This window comes from Hemibagrus wyckioides, linkage group LG24 (genome assembly GCF_019097595.1).
Source record: "Hemibagrus wyckioides isolate EC202008001 linkage group LG24, SWU_Hwy_1.0, whole genome shotgun sequence".
NCBI classification, from domain to species: Eukaryota; Metazoa; Chordata; class Actinopteri; order Siluriformes; family Bagridae; genus Hemibagrus; species Hemibagrus wyckioides.
The window spans coordinates 12,007,602-12,023,025 of NC_080733.1; the positions used below are offsets into that span (position 1 = coordinate 12,007,602).

General features: G+C 40.4%; 1 protein-coding gene across 4 annotated transcripts; it reads right to left on the minus strand.

Annotated features, from left to right (window-relative positions):
• Positions 1-238: 238 nt before the first annotated feature.
• On the minus strand, positions 239-6,825 carry zbtb8b (zinc finger and BTB domain containing 8B). 4 transcript variants are annotated; one of them, XM_058378398.1, is made up of 4 exons: positions 6,687-6,825; positions 3,501-4,585; positions 3,201-3,370; positions 239-2,309 (listed from the first exon to the last, which is right to left on the minus strand). In XM_058378398.1, exons 2-4 carry the CDS (start codon positions 4,564-4,566, stop codon positions 2,010-2,012), a joined length of 1,536 nt encoding a protein of 511 aa, XP_058234381.1. In that variant the 5' UTR covers positions 4,567-4,585; positions 6,687-6,825; the 3' UTR covers positions 239-2,009. The 4 variants fall into 4 exon arrangements, with proteins under 4 accessions (XP_058234381.1, XP_058234382.1, XP_058234383.1 ...); XM_058378399.1 differs by lacking the exon at positions 6,687-6,825 and adding an exon at positions 6,326-6,678; XM_058378400.1 differs by lacking the exon at positions 6,687-6,825 and adding an exon at positions 5,717-6,309 and having other exon boundaries at positions 3,201-3,358.
• Positions 6,826-15,424: the final 8,599 nt, after the last annotated feature.

Here is a 15,424-nt window from a genome sequence, read left to right on the forward strand (position 1 = left end):
ATTCCGTTCAGGAAGTTAAGGGACATTTCTTTTTGTCTGGATTGTCTGGATACACGGAAAAAGGAAGTGCTGAGTTTTAATCTTACTGAGCATTAAACACCCACTTCAACAGATGCCCTGTATTCATTTAAACATACATAAAAAAATACAACGTATTGACATAAAAATTGTATTTACTGAAAGAATCGGATCTCTGAACCGAACAGAGTAGAAAGAATTCACGTGAATACATTAAAGATCAGTATTACAGGTCAGCATTTATTTTCACTGCGTGTTATTTCAGCGTAAGGCTGCAACCTTTCATGTTCACAGGTGAGCAAAAATTACATACAGACATAAATAAAAAAACGGAAAGTTAGAAAACAATTTGCACTTTGGTCAAACATCACGTCCCTGCTGTAACCGCATTGACCCATAAATAACAGCTCTCCTTTCAGTAAGACTTGTGGGTTTTTATGATTGACGCAGTAACAGTTCAGGTCCGAGATTTACAGAAATGTTCAAAGGCTGCACAAAACTCTTAAATGGACTGAAACACTCTTATCACGATTTGCACTGTAGAAACATTCAGCAGAATAGAGCTGCACAATTCATTAGACTAAAGACCGAGTGCGGTGTGTGTGTTTCGACCGTCAATCACACCAACCTCCCCTCAAACACGTCGATTTCATTCACGCACAAATCTAAAGATCACCAGACAAAAGCAGGGCAGATCTGTAACAGCCATCATTACATACTATGGTAGCTTGTTTCATTTCTTCAGTCTTACTGTATTCAAAAAAAAATGAGAGATATATTATATTAATTACCGTGAATATTTTTTATGTCGATTTATACATTTAAAAAGAAATATTTAAAGCAGTATGGAAAAAAAAAGCCAGGTTTCTGTTCCTTTAAAAAATCATAAAGTGCAAGGTTTTCTACTTAACTTGTCTAAATAATTATGTTAAATTATTTTGATTTATAAATTTTTTATGATTTCAGCCCCAATAAGCCAGAATAACAATTTAAATGAGAAAAATAATAAAGATTTGCTTATCATTATTATTAAGTCAAATTTCCATTTGTTTCCAGTTTATGATGTTCTATATGAGGGGTTTTCAAAGCCTTTCCATGTCCTTTTACAGTCAAGGACACCAGTCTAAAAAAATTCTCAGCACAAATTTATTTGACTAATAATAATAATAATAATAATAACTATTATTATTAGTAGTAGTAATAATAAGCCACATTGTTTGAATGTGTACAATAATGTTTTATACTATTTAATGATTTGTTTTCCTCCAACAGAACATTTTTATTACAATTATCATTAGATTCCATTCAGCAGGATAACAGGATTTATATAGGCACAATAACTTTAACCATGGTGAGGTGTAGTAATATAAAAAAAATAAAATAAAATAAAATAAAAAGTTGTTGACCACCTAGTTATGCTTTAAAGACCCAACTTTTATATAGAACCATTTTATATTATAATGACATTTAGGATGCAGTATCTCTCTAGACAGTCAGTGTTTCAGTCTAGAAGATAACCTGCATGTGTGTAAAAATAGCACTTGTCTAGTGTTATAATAATTAAGATTCTCTTAGGATTGTGTGTATGATCATTCTTGACACTCATTAAATATGTGCAGCTTTAAGGTGTCCTGTTAATGGTATTATCAAAATTCAAATACTGACTGCTGTACCTTTAAAGCAAAGTTATCATTTGATAATTACTCGATCGTATTAATCACTTATAATCGATTCCACCGGAGCTGTGGAAATTTGGTTCTTAAAGACTGCATACCCGTAAACATGATTACAGATCAGTACTAACTTTAAGTACTCTTATTAATTGGCATCAGGCCAACAAGATTATTTCCTCCAGATCTGTCTATACGCTTACTCTTGCTGTAGTGTCTATTCGCAGGTTCTCTGTAACATCCATCATCCCAAGCTTTGACAGCATGGTTTGTTTACTAAACCTTGAATGAAAGGATAAGTCATCAGAAACCTCAGTATGTTTACAGGAGACTTCCCCCCTCTGCAAGCTGCCTGTGGAGGTCCTTCTTATCGTCTACTTCCCCAGCGCCTGCACTGGGCTCCTCGTCCCCGTCTACCATGAAGATGGGCCAATCGTCCGTCGTGGCCTGTTCCCCGCCCACAGACTGACTGCTCAGGTTCATGGAAGGAGGGTCCTCGTTAGTTGTAGTGACGCAAGTACAATTATCACAAAGTCCGAAGCGCTTCAGACCCTGAGATACGGCTCCGGAGAAGACACGCCTGCAGCCTTTACACACGATGGGCCAGGTCGCACGATGGACCTGTCAGATATACACAAGGGGAAATATACACAGGATTAATAGTCAGGGGTGGACAGGGATGTCCTAACCCAGGACCAGCAGATTTTTTATCCTGACAGACATGTTAGAATAACAATCAGAATAAATACTCCTTATTGACTTGTACAAAACAGTTTTCATTGCTCATGTAGCTATGTTTAAATATAATGCTTATATATTTAAATATAAAGATTTTCTCTCTAATATACTGTATATATGTATATACTTTTGGAGTCATGGTGGCAACAGGCTGAGAAAGTCCCTCCAGACTTCCTAGCCATAGCTTCCAACTCCTCCTAGGGGAACCACAGACATTCCCAAGCCAGCTGTGACACATGATATCTACAGTGAGTTCTAGGACTGCCTCAGGGACATGTTCCACAAGCCGGTTTCCACTGCAATGATTTAGTCCTTCTCATGATTTAGCCTGCTGCCTGACAGGCATGGCACCTGACCCTCGCCATTTGATTTATAAAAAGCGAGAATACTAGAAGGCTCCAGGTCACCAGTTTGGGCTGAGCCTGACTAGGTTACTTGGGCGGTCCAGTCACCAAATGCTCTTCTGCATGTGACCCTAATCCTGGCATGTGTATTTTGGTGGATCTCAGGACTAGATCAATAGGTGTTTACCTTTTAGTGCCTTTAGATCGACTCGCCATTAAATCCCTGGTGATATAACCCTGAGCTTCACCAAAACACACAAGCCCCTCAACAATATTTGCACAATCCAAAACCAGGAAAATTATATGAAAAAAAGGGCAGGTATTAAAATCACATGACTAGAAATATTTTCATAGTGTGAGAAAACAGCTCATACGAAATATGCCAGAAAAATTTGAGCCAGCCACCTGATCTTGACAAAGCTGGACTTACAGTGACAGCATGTGTGCGTAGATGCTCCTGTCGAGTGAACCGCTTTCCACAGATCTCACACGGGTACGGCCTTTCCCCCGTGTGACAACGGATGTGCCTCTTCAGAATGCCCTTCTGTTTGGTTGTATATGGGCAGAACGGACACTTATGCAGCCTCCCTGAGTAGAAAACTGACATTTTATGATTAAGCCTTTGGCATTTAATGAAATAAAACAAACAAACAACAAAAAAACAGGTGAGCAACCAAAGGTGAGCAAATACAAACAAAAGAAAGAAGAAAAGCAAAAGCTGATTCCTCACCTGCATCCTCCACATACCAGTCGCTTTGGATCTCCATACTGCAGGATCCTCCATGACCTAGTCCTTCATCTACTCGACCCATCATATTACTGCTTCCCAAACCATGGCCAAAGTGAGGCACGAGCTCCTCGCGGTGAGAGCTGGTTCCTCCACGTAGCAGCACATCTACATACTGCTTCATCTGATAGTTGGGGTACGGAGGCAGGGATGTTGGCTCGGTGCTAGGTGCAGGACTTGAGCTGAGAGTTCTGTCTTCACCGTTGCTTGGGTTTTCATACAGGTCCATGTCCTTGGCTTCAAGAGAACACTCACCTTCTTCATCAGGGTCAAATTTAATCTTGGTGTGCACCGGCACGATGAGCATCCCTGAAGATGATGGGTTGATTACTTCTTGCGCTGGGTTGCTCTTAACAGCAGCACTGGTGGCTGGCTGGCTGGAGAAGCCTCCCTGAGAGTTCTCGCTCTCTGAGTCTTTGCTACTGGTAGCAGCTGGTGTGGAGGGAATATCAGAGGACGCCTCAACAGATGTGGGCATCTCCATACTCTGCGGGGTTCCTCTGTCTGCTTGGGAAGTGGACGGTGCAGGAACACTGGAGACTGAAGCAGGTGTCCCACTGTCAGCAGGTCCTTCTCTCTCACGACCCATTTCTTTCTGGCTCTCCTTCTCCCTGTTACAGATCTCCAACGAGGATTTGATGTAGCCTTTGCAAAAGTTCACCACGTCAGTCATCTGCAAGTAGCTGGCAGCGGACATGATCTCGATCACATTATCAGTGCGCAGGTCAAGACGACCGGAGTACAGAAAGTCCAGGATGAGTGAAAAAGCATCTGCTGTGACGATGTCCAGAGAAGCTGTGCTGTGCCTGTGGCTGCTGTCCTGCAAATAATGCACCAGAAGAGCCCGGAAATATCCGCTGCTAGCAAACAGGATGTTTCTGTGTGCCTTGAACACACGGCCCTCCACAATGACGCTGCAGTCACAGAAGAAGTCCCTCTTACGCTGTTCGTTCAGCTCACCTAAAAGCTTGGAGTGATAAGAGGGAACCTCCATCTTCTCCCTGAACATTCAGGCCTGAGCTCTGTTTCTGCACCAGAGGGAAACAAATAAGAGAAAATATGTGATGTGAAAATTCAGGCAAAGACAAAGGCAAAGCCAAACGAGAAACAGGAAGACTATAAAGAGAGGAAGACAAGAACACGTACTATAAACAATGTAGTGTGATGTGACCCAACATAAAGCAGATTTATTGTCACCACCTCAAAATTACAGTATAGGAACACACTGAGTTGATTCTGCTTACATCAAACTTTCAGTTTCCATTTTATGAGGAACACCTGGCAATGATGTGCACTTAAGCAGTAAGGATTTCTAAATCCAAGAAAAACAGCTTGGCTTGAAATGCATTATTATCAGAGAAAAGCAAGTTAAATATGCCAATAAACACTATAAAATGTGTCATGTCTGTAACACATATTTACATATTTGCACAAAAATATAAATCTGTCAGTCGGTCTGCCAAATGCTGTAAATGTACAACTATTGTGTCAGAGCCCCTCAGAGAATAATCTACTATCCAAATACGCTCTATCTGACTTTACAGAATAGTGGAAGACTAATGATTAACAATCCTATGACTGGGCGTTGCTCAGAAAAGGACTGGTTCCTCTACATGTTTCTTCCTCATGTTGCTTTGGGGAGTTTTTCATTGCCACTGTTGTCTGAACAGAACTTTCATTGCCACTTTTTTGTTCGCTAAAACTACATCTGGATTTCTGTAAAAATATCAGGCCAGTTGTTGTCCCGTGGTGGTCCCTGTATATTGACATAGAGAAGCGTCACAAACTTGTGCACCTATACACTAGAGCAGAACAGTGTAAAGATACAGTGTTCCCACTTCCCTAATCCTGACCTCTGGTTAGCGTGCGTGCAGTTACGCATGTTCTTCCTGTTTCATGTGGGTTTCTTGTGCATGTTCTTGGAAGATGAAAAGTAGGTGGACTGCTGACTCTAAATTGTCTGTAGGTGTGAACAAATGTGTGAATGTGTGTGTGTGCATTGTGACCTGCACTGAACTGGCAATCCATTCATGCTGTATTCCCACCTGACGCCAAGTGTTCCTGAGCTAGGCTCTGGTTTTACCAAAACCATGACCAGTAAGAAGCGGTTACTGAAGATGAATGAATATACACGATATTGCCAAAAGTTTTGCCTTTACCTGCACATGAATTTAATATGGAGTTGACTTTGCAGCTATATTGCAGTTGGAAAGGCTTTCCATAAGGTTCAGGAGTGTGATTTTTGACCATTCCACTAGAAGTGCATTTGTGAGGCCAGGCACTGATGTTGGACGAGAAGGTCTGGCTCGCAGTCTCCGCTCTAATTCATCCCAAAGGTGTTCTAACAGGTTGAGGTCAGGACTCTGTTCATGCCAGTCAAGTTCCTCCACACAAAACTCTCTCATCCATGTCTTTATGGACCTTGCTTTGTGCACTGGTGTGCAGTCATGTTGGAAAAGGAAGGGGTCATCCCCAAACTGTTCTCACAAAGCTGGGAGCATGAAAATGTCTTAACATTCTGAAGCATTAAGAGTTCCTTACACTGGAACTAAGGAGCCAAGCCCAACCCCTTGGTGTCCCAAAACCTTTGGCAATATAGAGTATGATACAGTCCTTAATAACTCTGGATCAGTGTATACATTAATATAAGTAAATAGCAATTATTATTAATAATAATAATACTTTCTAGTCCCTGGCACATCATTCAATATTTTTGATTATTTTCTGATTATTTATTAGATGGACTTTTGGTGTCTTTTTCTACTCACCCAGCTTCACTATGAATATTTTTTCTGATGATTTCTCCTTTCACATTTATAGTATCGTATAAAGAAGATCTTCTTATCTTTAGACGACATTAGGCTTTCTTCCAGGAGCTCTTAAGTATATAATAACGCATTATGCCACATGTACAAGACCATATATATATATATAAATATAGCGGAACCCTATTCAGACACTGAGATTAGTCTATTAGCTCGGTAGCTAAGTAGCAGTTCTTTTTAAACAAGGAGTCTACGCTGTGCATGCTAGCACGCTAGCTATCTAGCAAGACGTTTATTCTACTGTTTCCATTGATAAAAACATCAAATTGAGTGACCTGCAACACATATTTCGTAAACCCCTTACCTCTGCAAAATAAAGTCTATGTATTCCCAGCGGGTTTGATATTTATTTCAAACAAAGTTCCAATCCTATTTTCATTGCTAAGATTTAGCAACTTCCGGTATCTAGGTAGTAGCACAAGAGGACTGACGATGTACTCGTGGGCCAATGAAAAGGCGGTATGCTGTTTGGGGCGGGGCCAGAGACTTGCAATTTGCACTAGCGTGCAATTTGTGTTTGCTAAAGTTAAAATATTTATGTTGATGTCAAATTAAAAACTCTTTAATTGTTTTATTGCCTTCTTTACAGCACAAACTGGCCATAGATAATAAATATGAAATACCTTGTGAGTCTAGAAAATAGTGTTAATAGTCTATATTGGACTATTATAGTTTGTATTATTGTATATATAGTCTGTATATTGTCATGTCAGTCACTTGTTTTGGGAAAACGTATATAGTCCTTTTTAAACAAAAAGTCTTGGGACATTAGAGATTAGTTTGGTTTTCATTTGAAATGACTTCAAAAAATCTATTTCAATAATATTGTTGAATCCTCTGTTTGTATTAACTTTGTCGTGGAATATACACCGATCAGGCATAACATTATGAGCACTGAGAGGTGAAGTGATTATCTCCTCATCATGGCACCTGTTAGTGGGTGGGATATATTAGGCAGCAAGTCAACATTTTGTCCTCAAAGTTAAAAGCAGGAAAAATGGACAAGCGTAAGGATTTGAGCGAGTTTGACAAGGGTCCAAATTGTGATGGCTAAACGACTGGATGAGAGCATCTCCAAAACTGCAGCTCTTGTGGGGTGTTCCCGGTCTGCAGTGGTCAGTATCTATCAAAAGTGGTCGAAGGAAGGAACTGGTGAACCGGAGACAGGGTCATGGGTGGGCAAGGCTCATTGATGCACATGGGGAGCAAAGGCTGACCCGTGTGATCCGATCCAACAGACGCTGTTGCACAAATAGCTGAAGAAGTTAATGCTGGTTCTGATAGAAAGGTGTCAGAATCAGCGCATGATGGGTCAGGGCTATTTTGGCAGCAAAAGGGGGCCAGCACAATATTAGGCTGATCTATGTCTGATCAGTGTATATATTGTATAATAGGATGTGTAATATATACAACAATTCTAATTTCTCATTCTTCTTTTCCTTCTTCTGCATCTTGTTCTTCTTTTATTATCTTCCACCACCAGAAGGGGGTGCAAAAGCCCTGAAACCCTGGTCCTATACAAGTTCTGTATCCCATCCCCTGGAGATGCTAATATTCACATGAAAGTGTAGTGATACATCCATTGAATTGTCTTCAAAAGAAAGACAAATGTGAAAACACAAACTGGTTCTATTCTTTATTTACCCACAAAGCGGTCCAGCCAGAGTGTTGATCCACTCACTCTCTCTACCTTGTCTGCTCTGAGATGATTGTTTCTATGAAACAAATGGTTGTTTGCTTCCTTCCAGACTGAAAATAGCTGTTTTTTTTAACATGTGGACTGAGATAAAGAAAACACAACGTTCCTGCGGGCCGCAGCACGCCCGTACAGCACAATCCACAGCTCTCAGAAGTGTTTTTACACAGAGGGGTCGCAGGGTGACATTTGTTTAAAGAATTTTCCCATGGTGAAGCCACAAAGCACAAAAGGCTTCATGGTGGCCTTTCAAAACCACAGAGCAGGCAGGCGGACAGAGACTGCCCTACAACCTCTTTTGAAAATGTAATTTATGACACCTCATAAAGCTTATTCATGCTCATAATCTCTGTATGTAAACCAGAATAAACCAGAGCGGTGTCCCCTAGACAGTAAAGTCAAGGCTGCATAAGTCAAAGCTTGACTCTGATGTGGCTGTTGGTCACACAATAAGCCAGTGGGAGTAAAAGAAAAGCTTTGAATCTCAAGTTTGACACATCAGGTTTTCACAAGGTAATCCCCATTCTCACACAGTTCCTGTAGGAGGATCCAGAGAGCTGCAACCAGTTTCCCAAGTGAATATAAGTTCCAAAAGTCAGGGTATAGACTGGGTCTTAAACTTCAAGCTGAGTGTAGTCAGTTTATACCTAGCTATTCCATGCTAAAAAAAATAATTAGAAGTTGCCAGATGATGAATTGCATGTTAACTAAGTCAACATCTATCTATCTATCTATCTATCTATCTATCTATCTATCTATCTATCTATCTATCTATCTATCTATCTATCTATCTATCTATCTATCTGTCTGTCTGTCTGTCTGTCTGTCTGTCCGTCTGTCCATCTGTCCGTCTGTCTGTCTATCTATCTATCTATCTATCTATCTATCTATCTATCTATCTATCTATCTATCTATCTATCTATCTATCTATCTATCCATTTTTCTGTAACGTAGTGGCCATTTTAGGCAAGTGACTGCTGTTTTCTGTGATAGCAGCCCCCCTGAGTACAGACAACCAGGCTGTGTGGTGTTCTGATGTGCTTAAGGCCAGCGCATGGAGAAGAGTTGTGTTTTCCCAGATGCACACACACACCACAGGCGTATTTAAAGCCAGCGAGAAACTCTGATTAAAGAGGAAGACAATAGGAAGCGATTGCTACAGAATGGTGGCCTCGATTTCCAGCACCCTGCTCCTTATGGGTTTAAGATTGTGCCGTGAAACTTTTTGAATTAGCCCAGAATCTCTGGAATTTGTTTTGTGGCACCAACGCAGACCGGCTCTCATTGATCATAAGATTCGAGAGGCTCAGAGGCTCACTCGACTGTCTTTGTTGTGTGCATCTGTGTATGCGTGTGTGCATGTGTGCGTGCATGCGTGCGTCTACAAAATCCACAGCAAAGAGTTTCGAAGATTGAACAATGGTTACGGGGGAGGGTTAGATGATATGATCCCATCTCTTTGGGTTTAATAGGACAGGCGCCCTTCTTTGGCCTGAAGACGCCGCTTTCCTCTGTGGTCATGGGCATGAAGGGGAAATCTCCTCTCGCTGTAATTACCACTTAATGCAATTGTGCCTCTTGGAGACTTTTTTTCTCCCCTACTGAGTTTTTCTTTTTCTTTCAAATTCATGCCTTCCTGAGGACAATAAGACTTTTTAATTATCACATACATTCTGTATATAGAAGGAACGGATGATAATTAATCGCACAAGCCTGGATGAGCTATAAAAGCTCATGCTTTGCTGTCTAGAATTGGCAGTGATTGCTGGAGCAGTACAGAAAAGTCAGATGAATTTTACTGATTCACATGTGAACATTACACATAAATACACACAGTAATTTAGTCAATTCATTTATTTTTCACATGTGATTTATCTTCTCTTTTTCATATGAGTTTTACATATTATTTTTTTTATCCATAGAATTCTTTACACATAAAAAAGTTTATTATCCATCCATTCTATACCGCTTATCCTACTGGGTCGCAGGGAACCTGGAGTCTATCCCAGGAGTCTCAGGGCACAAGGCAGGGTACACCCTGGACAGGATGTCTATCACAGGGCACAATCTCATACACACACCCATTCACACACTTACGGACGATTTAGAGATGCCAATCAGCCTACAACACTTGTCTTTGAACTGTGGGAGGAAACCAGAGGAAATCCCCGAGGCATGGGGAGAGCATGTAAACTCCGCATACATATTGTGGAGGTGGGAATCAAACCCTCAACCCTGGAGATGTGAGACAAATAAGATTATGATGATTTTTTTTTACATGTTTGTTTATTAGTCATAGGTAATCATCTCACATGATTCATTTATTTTCACCTTTTCTGTGTAATATACGATCACGTGAAAAGCGTATGATTTTTCTATACATGTCAGTCATCAGATCAGTGAGCCATTCACATCTCACTGTCAATGTCAGTTATACAAGATCATGACCAGCATCAAGCAGAGACAAGAAATAGCCTGTGTCAATCCTCAGATGTATACAAGCCGTGCTTCAGTGCTAAAAAGGACGTGATTGTGTTTAGGACTGCGTGCATGCGCCGTTGTGTTTTTTGTGTATGCGGTTTGGACTGGGCTGTATCCGTGCCAGAGAGTGTGAGCTTTTAGTGGCCGAATGAGTGAGCGTGTGACTGTGGTACACTGCTGTTTGGCTTCCTGCTGCTGCTACCTACGCTCCGGCCGCCGGTGCTCTATGCTTGGCTGTAATGACAGGGCTGGCTGGATGTAATTAAGTTCAAACTTAGCACCGTGGCAGCTGGAGCTGGAGGCCTGTAACCCTCACTATAATACACTCTGACCACAGTGTGACAGCTCTGAAAGTCTCGCCAAAACAAAAAAAAAAGCCTGAGGTTGCCTCTCACCTCTCTGTCTGAGGTTACACCACGCAGGCATGCCCAATATCTACCTCCAGAAGCTTTATCTTATATCACCGGGCCTCTTTGTTTCTCTATTACAAGTCACCATCACATACCAGGATGACACAAATTTTGCCTTGTATCAAATAACAGATCAAGCAGCAGAACCTTCCGTCATCAGATCCTCAGCTCATCTCTTCCACTCCTCTTGCACACCCTGCATAATCCTGTTCTCAGAGCTGGAAGATTAACCTCTCTTTAAAATGCTCTGACACCTTTTTGTTTTTTTTAGCCTTGAAGCTTATTACCTCTGCCCCAGAAGGATGTGTTAGAGCAATCTGTCTTTGATAATATGTCACTGTGTGTTTTTATAAGCAGGCCATGCTTATTGAAGTCGTTGATAATATTATGCCACTGTGTATAATATAATAGAATGTGCAATGTATGTATGACATAATCAGCCTGAACTGGTGAAATCGCACTGCAGAGCATCAGAGTTGATTGTGTTGATTCATTTTCTATTACAGCAGCTCTGACATGGTGATGGACTGATGTCCTATCCAGGGTGTACCTGGGAAATGATCCACTGCCGCCCTGAAAGCAGTTACACTAGCTTTAATTCAGCTTTAATAGCTTTAATTCAAATCATTAATGCATTGGTTCTAATATATAATATATATATTTCTATAGTAACAGCTGATTCACAGAGATGGTGGACAACCTAAAAAATAATTGAATAGTAAACAGATTATTTAAATGTGTTTTATTTAACAAAGAACAAATAATCACTGATATGTTAAAGCTGTAAGGATTCTCTGAGATAGACAGGCATCCTGTTCATGGTGTAACTGCTATATGCCCTGAGTCTCCTAGAATGGGTTTCAGGATCCCTGCAGCCTAGGAGCATAAGCTGTGTAGAGGATGGATGGATGGATGGATGGATGAAAAGAGTCTCCAGGGTCAACATTCTGTAATAGAATGTTTTCCAACACAGTCTTCAGTACAAAGGACCTTTCAGTAACATGACAAGCATTCCATCATATCACCATCTCATCACTGAATCTTTTCTGAAGCATCATCTTGTCATGAATTACTATGTACTATGTACTGTACAAGTACCATACATAAATATTATTATTCATTTGCTATTTTTAGCTATTTAGCTGAATTATTTGTTCTAAGACATACACCAGTCAGGCTTAGCATTATAAGCAGTGCCAGGTGAAGTGAATAACACTGATTATCTCCTCATCATGGCATCTGTTAGTGGGTGGGATATATTATTAGGCAGCAAGTGAACATTTTGTCCTCAAAGTTGATGTGTTAGAAGCAGGAAAAATGAGCAAGCGTAAAGATTTGAGCGAGTTTGACAAGGGCCAAATTGTGATGGCTAGACGACTGGATCAGAGCATCTCCAAAACTGCAGCTCTTGTAGGGTGTTCCCGGTCTGCAGTGGTCAGTATCTATCAAGAGTATCCTTTACATCCTGTAGGTATGGAGGCCCCACCTCACAACCTACAGGATCTGCTGCTAACATCTTATTCTAGAGGAGTCCATGCCTTGATAGGTCAGGGCTGTTTTGGCAGCAAAAGGGGGACCAACACAATATTAGGCAGGTGGTCATAATGCTATGCCTGATAAGTGTATAGTTACATAACAGATCATTATTATGAGATTATTAAGCCCGCAGTTGAATCAGAAATGTAACTTATAAGGTATATATCGTTACATCCTGACGTAAAATAGCAAAAAGAAAATGAGAAGATTTGTCGCTTCACAGATTCACAAAGTTGCTGAGAGATGAAGAAATTGAAAAATACCTGCAAACATGTGGAGCAACTTCAAGCAACTCTCCCAGTTTATAACTCAAACAGATATCCCAGATAATATCTCCTACAAAGCAAATACAGCCAAGAAGTTGTAAATATTCTGCAACATTTCCAGTCGTTGTGCCAAAAGTGTGCCGTTACATTGGCCAGAGGGATAAAATGAGACAAAATGAGTTATTCATTTTTTGCTCTTTGCTCTTGACTTTTATGCTCCTCTTCTCCAAATCATAAAAGATGAAGTCGTGTGTGATGTGGTCAGGGACTTCAGTCAGAATTAACTGATTACCGTAGAACTGCCAATCCAGTGAGTCATGGCACAGACATTCTTTCAGCTCTTAAAAATAGAAACCGGTTCTCTCTTTTTTGGATTTGTTTTTCTCATTGGATGTCTGTGGGGCATCCTCTCTTGGTTTATGAGACTCGAATCATAACCAGATCCCTTTTTCCACGTTCTCCCTTTCCTTTCCTTCTGTTGTTGGAGCTTGTTTAATCTTGAGACGAAAATTGGCTTAGTGTGGGAACGACACAAATCTTTAGGGATAGGTTTTGTTGTTTTAGTTTGCATGTTTCTTTTTTTCAAAGCCATGCGAAAAGCGCTATCTGTGCCAAAACCTCATAAACTGAGATTTAAAAAAAAAAGAGAGAGAGAGAGAGAGAGAGAGAGAGAGAGAGAGAGAAAGAGAGGAGGGAGACCACAGCACCGTGACAAAGATAGGGCCTGTCTGCTACGAAAGAGCTTTACAAATGACAATCTTCCAAAGGAAAAAAAAAGACAGAGAGAGGACGACAGCATTTAGGGGGAGAAGGCTAAAAGGGAAAGAAATGCGTTTGGAATTGGGGGACAAAGGGGAGGAAACATTCCCCTGGCCACATTAAAGAAATAAAAAAGAAAACAAACAGAAAACATGTCTGACATGAAGACACTGGTTTCTGTGGCGACAGACAATAAGTGCTTGTGGCTTGGTGAGGCCTGAGCAGCCTGTCTGTGTCGCGGCACCAGCGAGAGTTACCGCAGTCAGGCCTTCGATCAGGTTTCTGTACTGTGGGAACGGCGCTTGAAAGAGACCTCGCCGGGGGCCACAAAAAGGCCCTTTCTGCTTCTTCTCCCTCCTTATTTATCTTTTGGGAGTCTGGATGAGGCGAGCATGGCTCGGTGGGTAAACAGCAGAGCTGACTTTCTCTCTCGGAGCCAGACTACTCTCACACTCTCACATGCTGCGAGCGCCGTCCAAGATGCTCACTGTCTCTCTGATCAATAATGCCAAACATTTGATGTCATGAAAGGAAATCTTTTGATACATAACAGATACCAGCATCACTCATAATATGAGGAACATGTGATGGGAAGGAAAATAAGCAGGACACACACATCATGCACACTGGGAACGCTCGCCCATAAATAAACACACGCACACGCACATGCACACACGCACAAGCTCAAATCCTGAGGAGTGGCAAGACGTGACAGAGGAACACTTTAGAGGACTAACACTAACAGACGAGATAAGAGCCTGTGGAATTCCAGTGTAGGCTCTCCTCTTCATGCACTCACACGTTTTGTGTTGAAAGAAATGCAGACTAAAGTATATATGTATTGTACATTTTTGTGTCTTTATAAATACCACGCAAAACTATAACACTATAAACTACTATTTATTAATTAGTATACTTTTTTTTTTAAATTTTTGATTTATTATCATTTTGAAAGAGCATGTCATTTCATCTTATTCTGTAAAATTGTTTCACGAACTTGATTTTTTAGCTAGGTTCTTAATAACTTTTTCTATTCGTAATTAAAATAAAAAACAGTAAACAATAAAAAGTGAATCCTGTTCGAGTGTGAATGCATGAAATTCCAATGCACAATTTAGCCAAGTTTCACTTAAAACTGGAACACGGCTTAAATAGAAGTAAACAGCAGAACCCCGACCGAGACGACACTGCAACACCTCCAACAAAAACAAATCCAAGTGACATTTTAACCTCCCATTTACATTGTCTTATTAATGAGTGGCTGTGTTGAGCTCCTTTCATGCAACCACTCAGAATTTAACAAGAAAAACACATGTTCATGTACACAACAAAATGCACAAACAAGTTACACAACATGTGAGTGATAAGGATCATGAAAAAGTCCTGAAAATGACAGAATCTTGGCTTACAAAACCAGACGAATATTACTTTGTGTTGCCTAATTTTAACTCTGTTTTATCAGATCAGATTTTGATCTTTGAAAAATGATTAAAGCTTCTAAAATAAATGATGACAAAGATAGTAGAATAATGAAAAATGGATGAGCTTCCTTTTTTATTCTGCCAGTAGTTTTATGTCATGTTTTTATATCAAAATATGTTATGACACATATGATCATAATGGTTTGAAGTGGTGTCGAAATTACACAAATTCTCTGTATGGGATTTATGTCCTTATACAGAGCAACTTACAGTGTTCTTTTATTTATTCTTACACAACTGAGCATTTCATTTCCAGCAAGAGCCTTCATCCTTACTGAAGACCCCAGCAGTGATACATTGATGGTGTTGGGATTTGAAGTCACAACCTTTCATTTGGTGGGCCAATATTATGACCACTGAGCTACTACTGTCCTGTAAAAAACAGATGCATAATTATTTCCACATTAAGTAAA

Coding starts and splice junctions, on each gene's coding strand:
- zbtb8b (XM_058378398.1), bottom strand. CDS start 4,566: ATGTTCAGGGAGAAGATGGAGGTTCCCTCTTATCACTCCAAGCTTTTA. Junction 3,371..3,500: donor CTGGTATGTGGAGGATGCAG/GTGAGGAATCAG, acceptor ATAAAATGTCAG/TTTTCTACTCAGGGAGGCTG. Junction 2,310..3,200: donor TACGCACACATGCTGTCACT/GTAAGTCCAGCT, acceptor TATATCTGACAG/GTCCATCGTGCGACCTGGCC.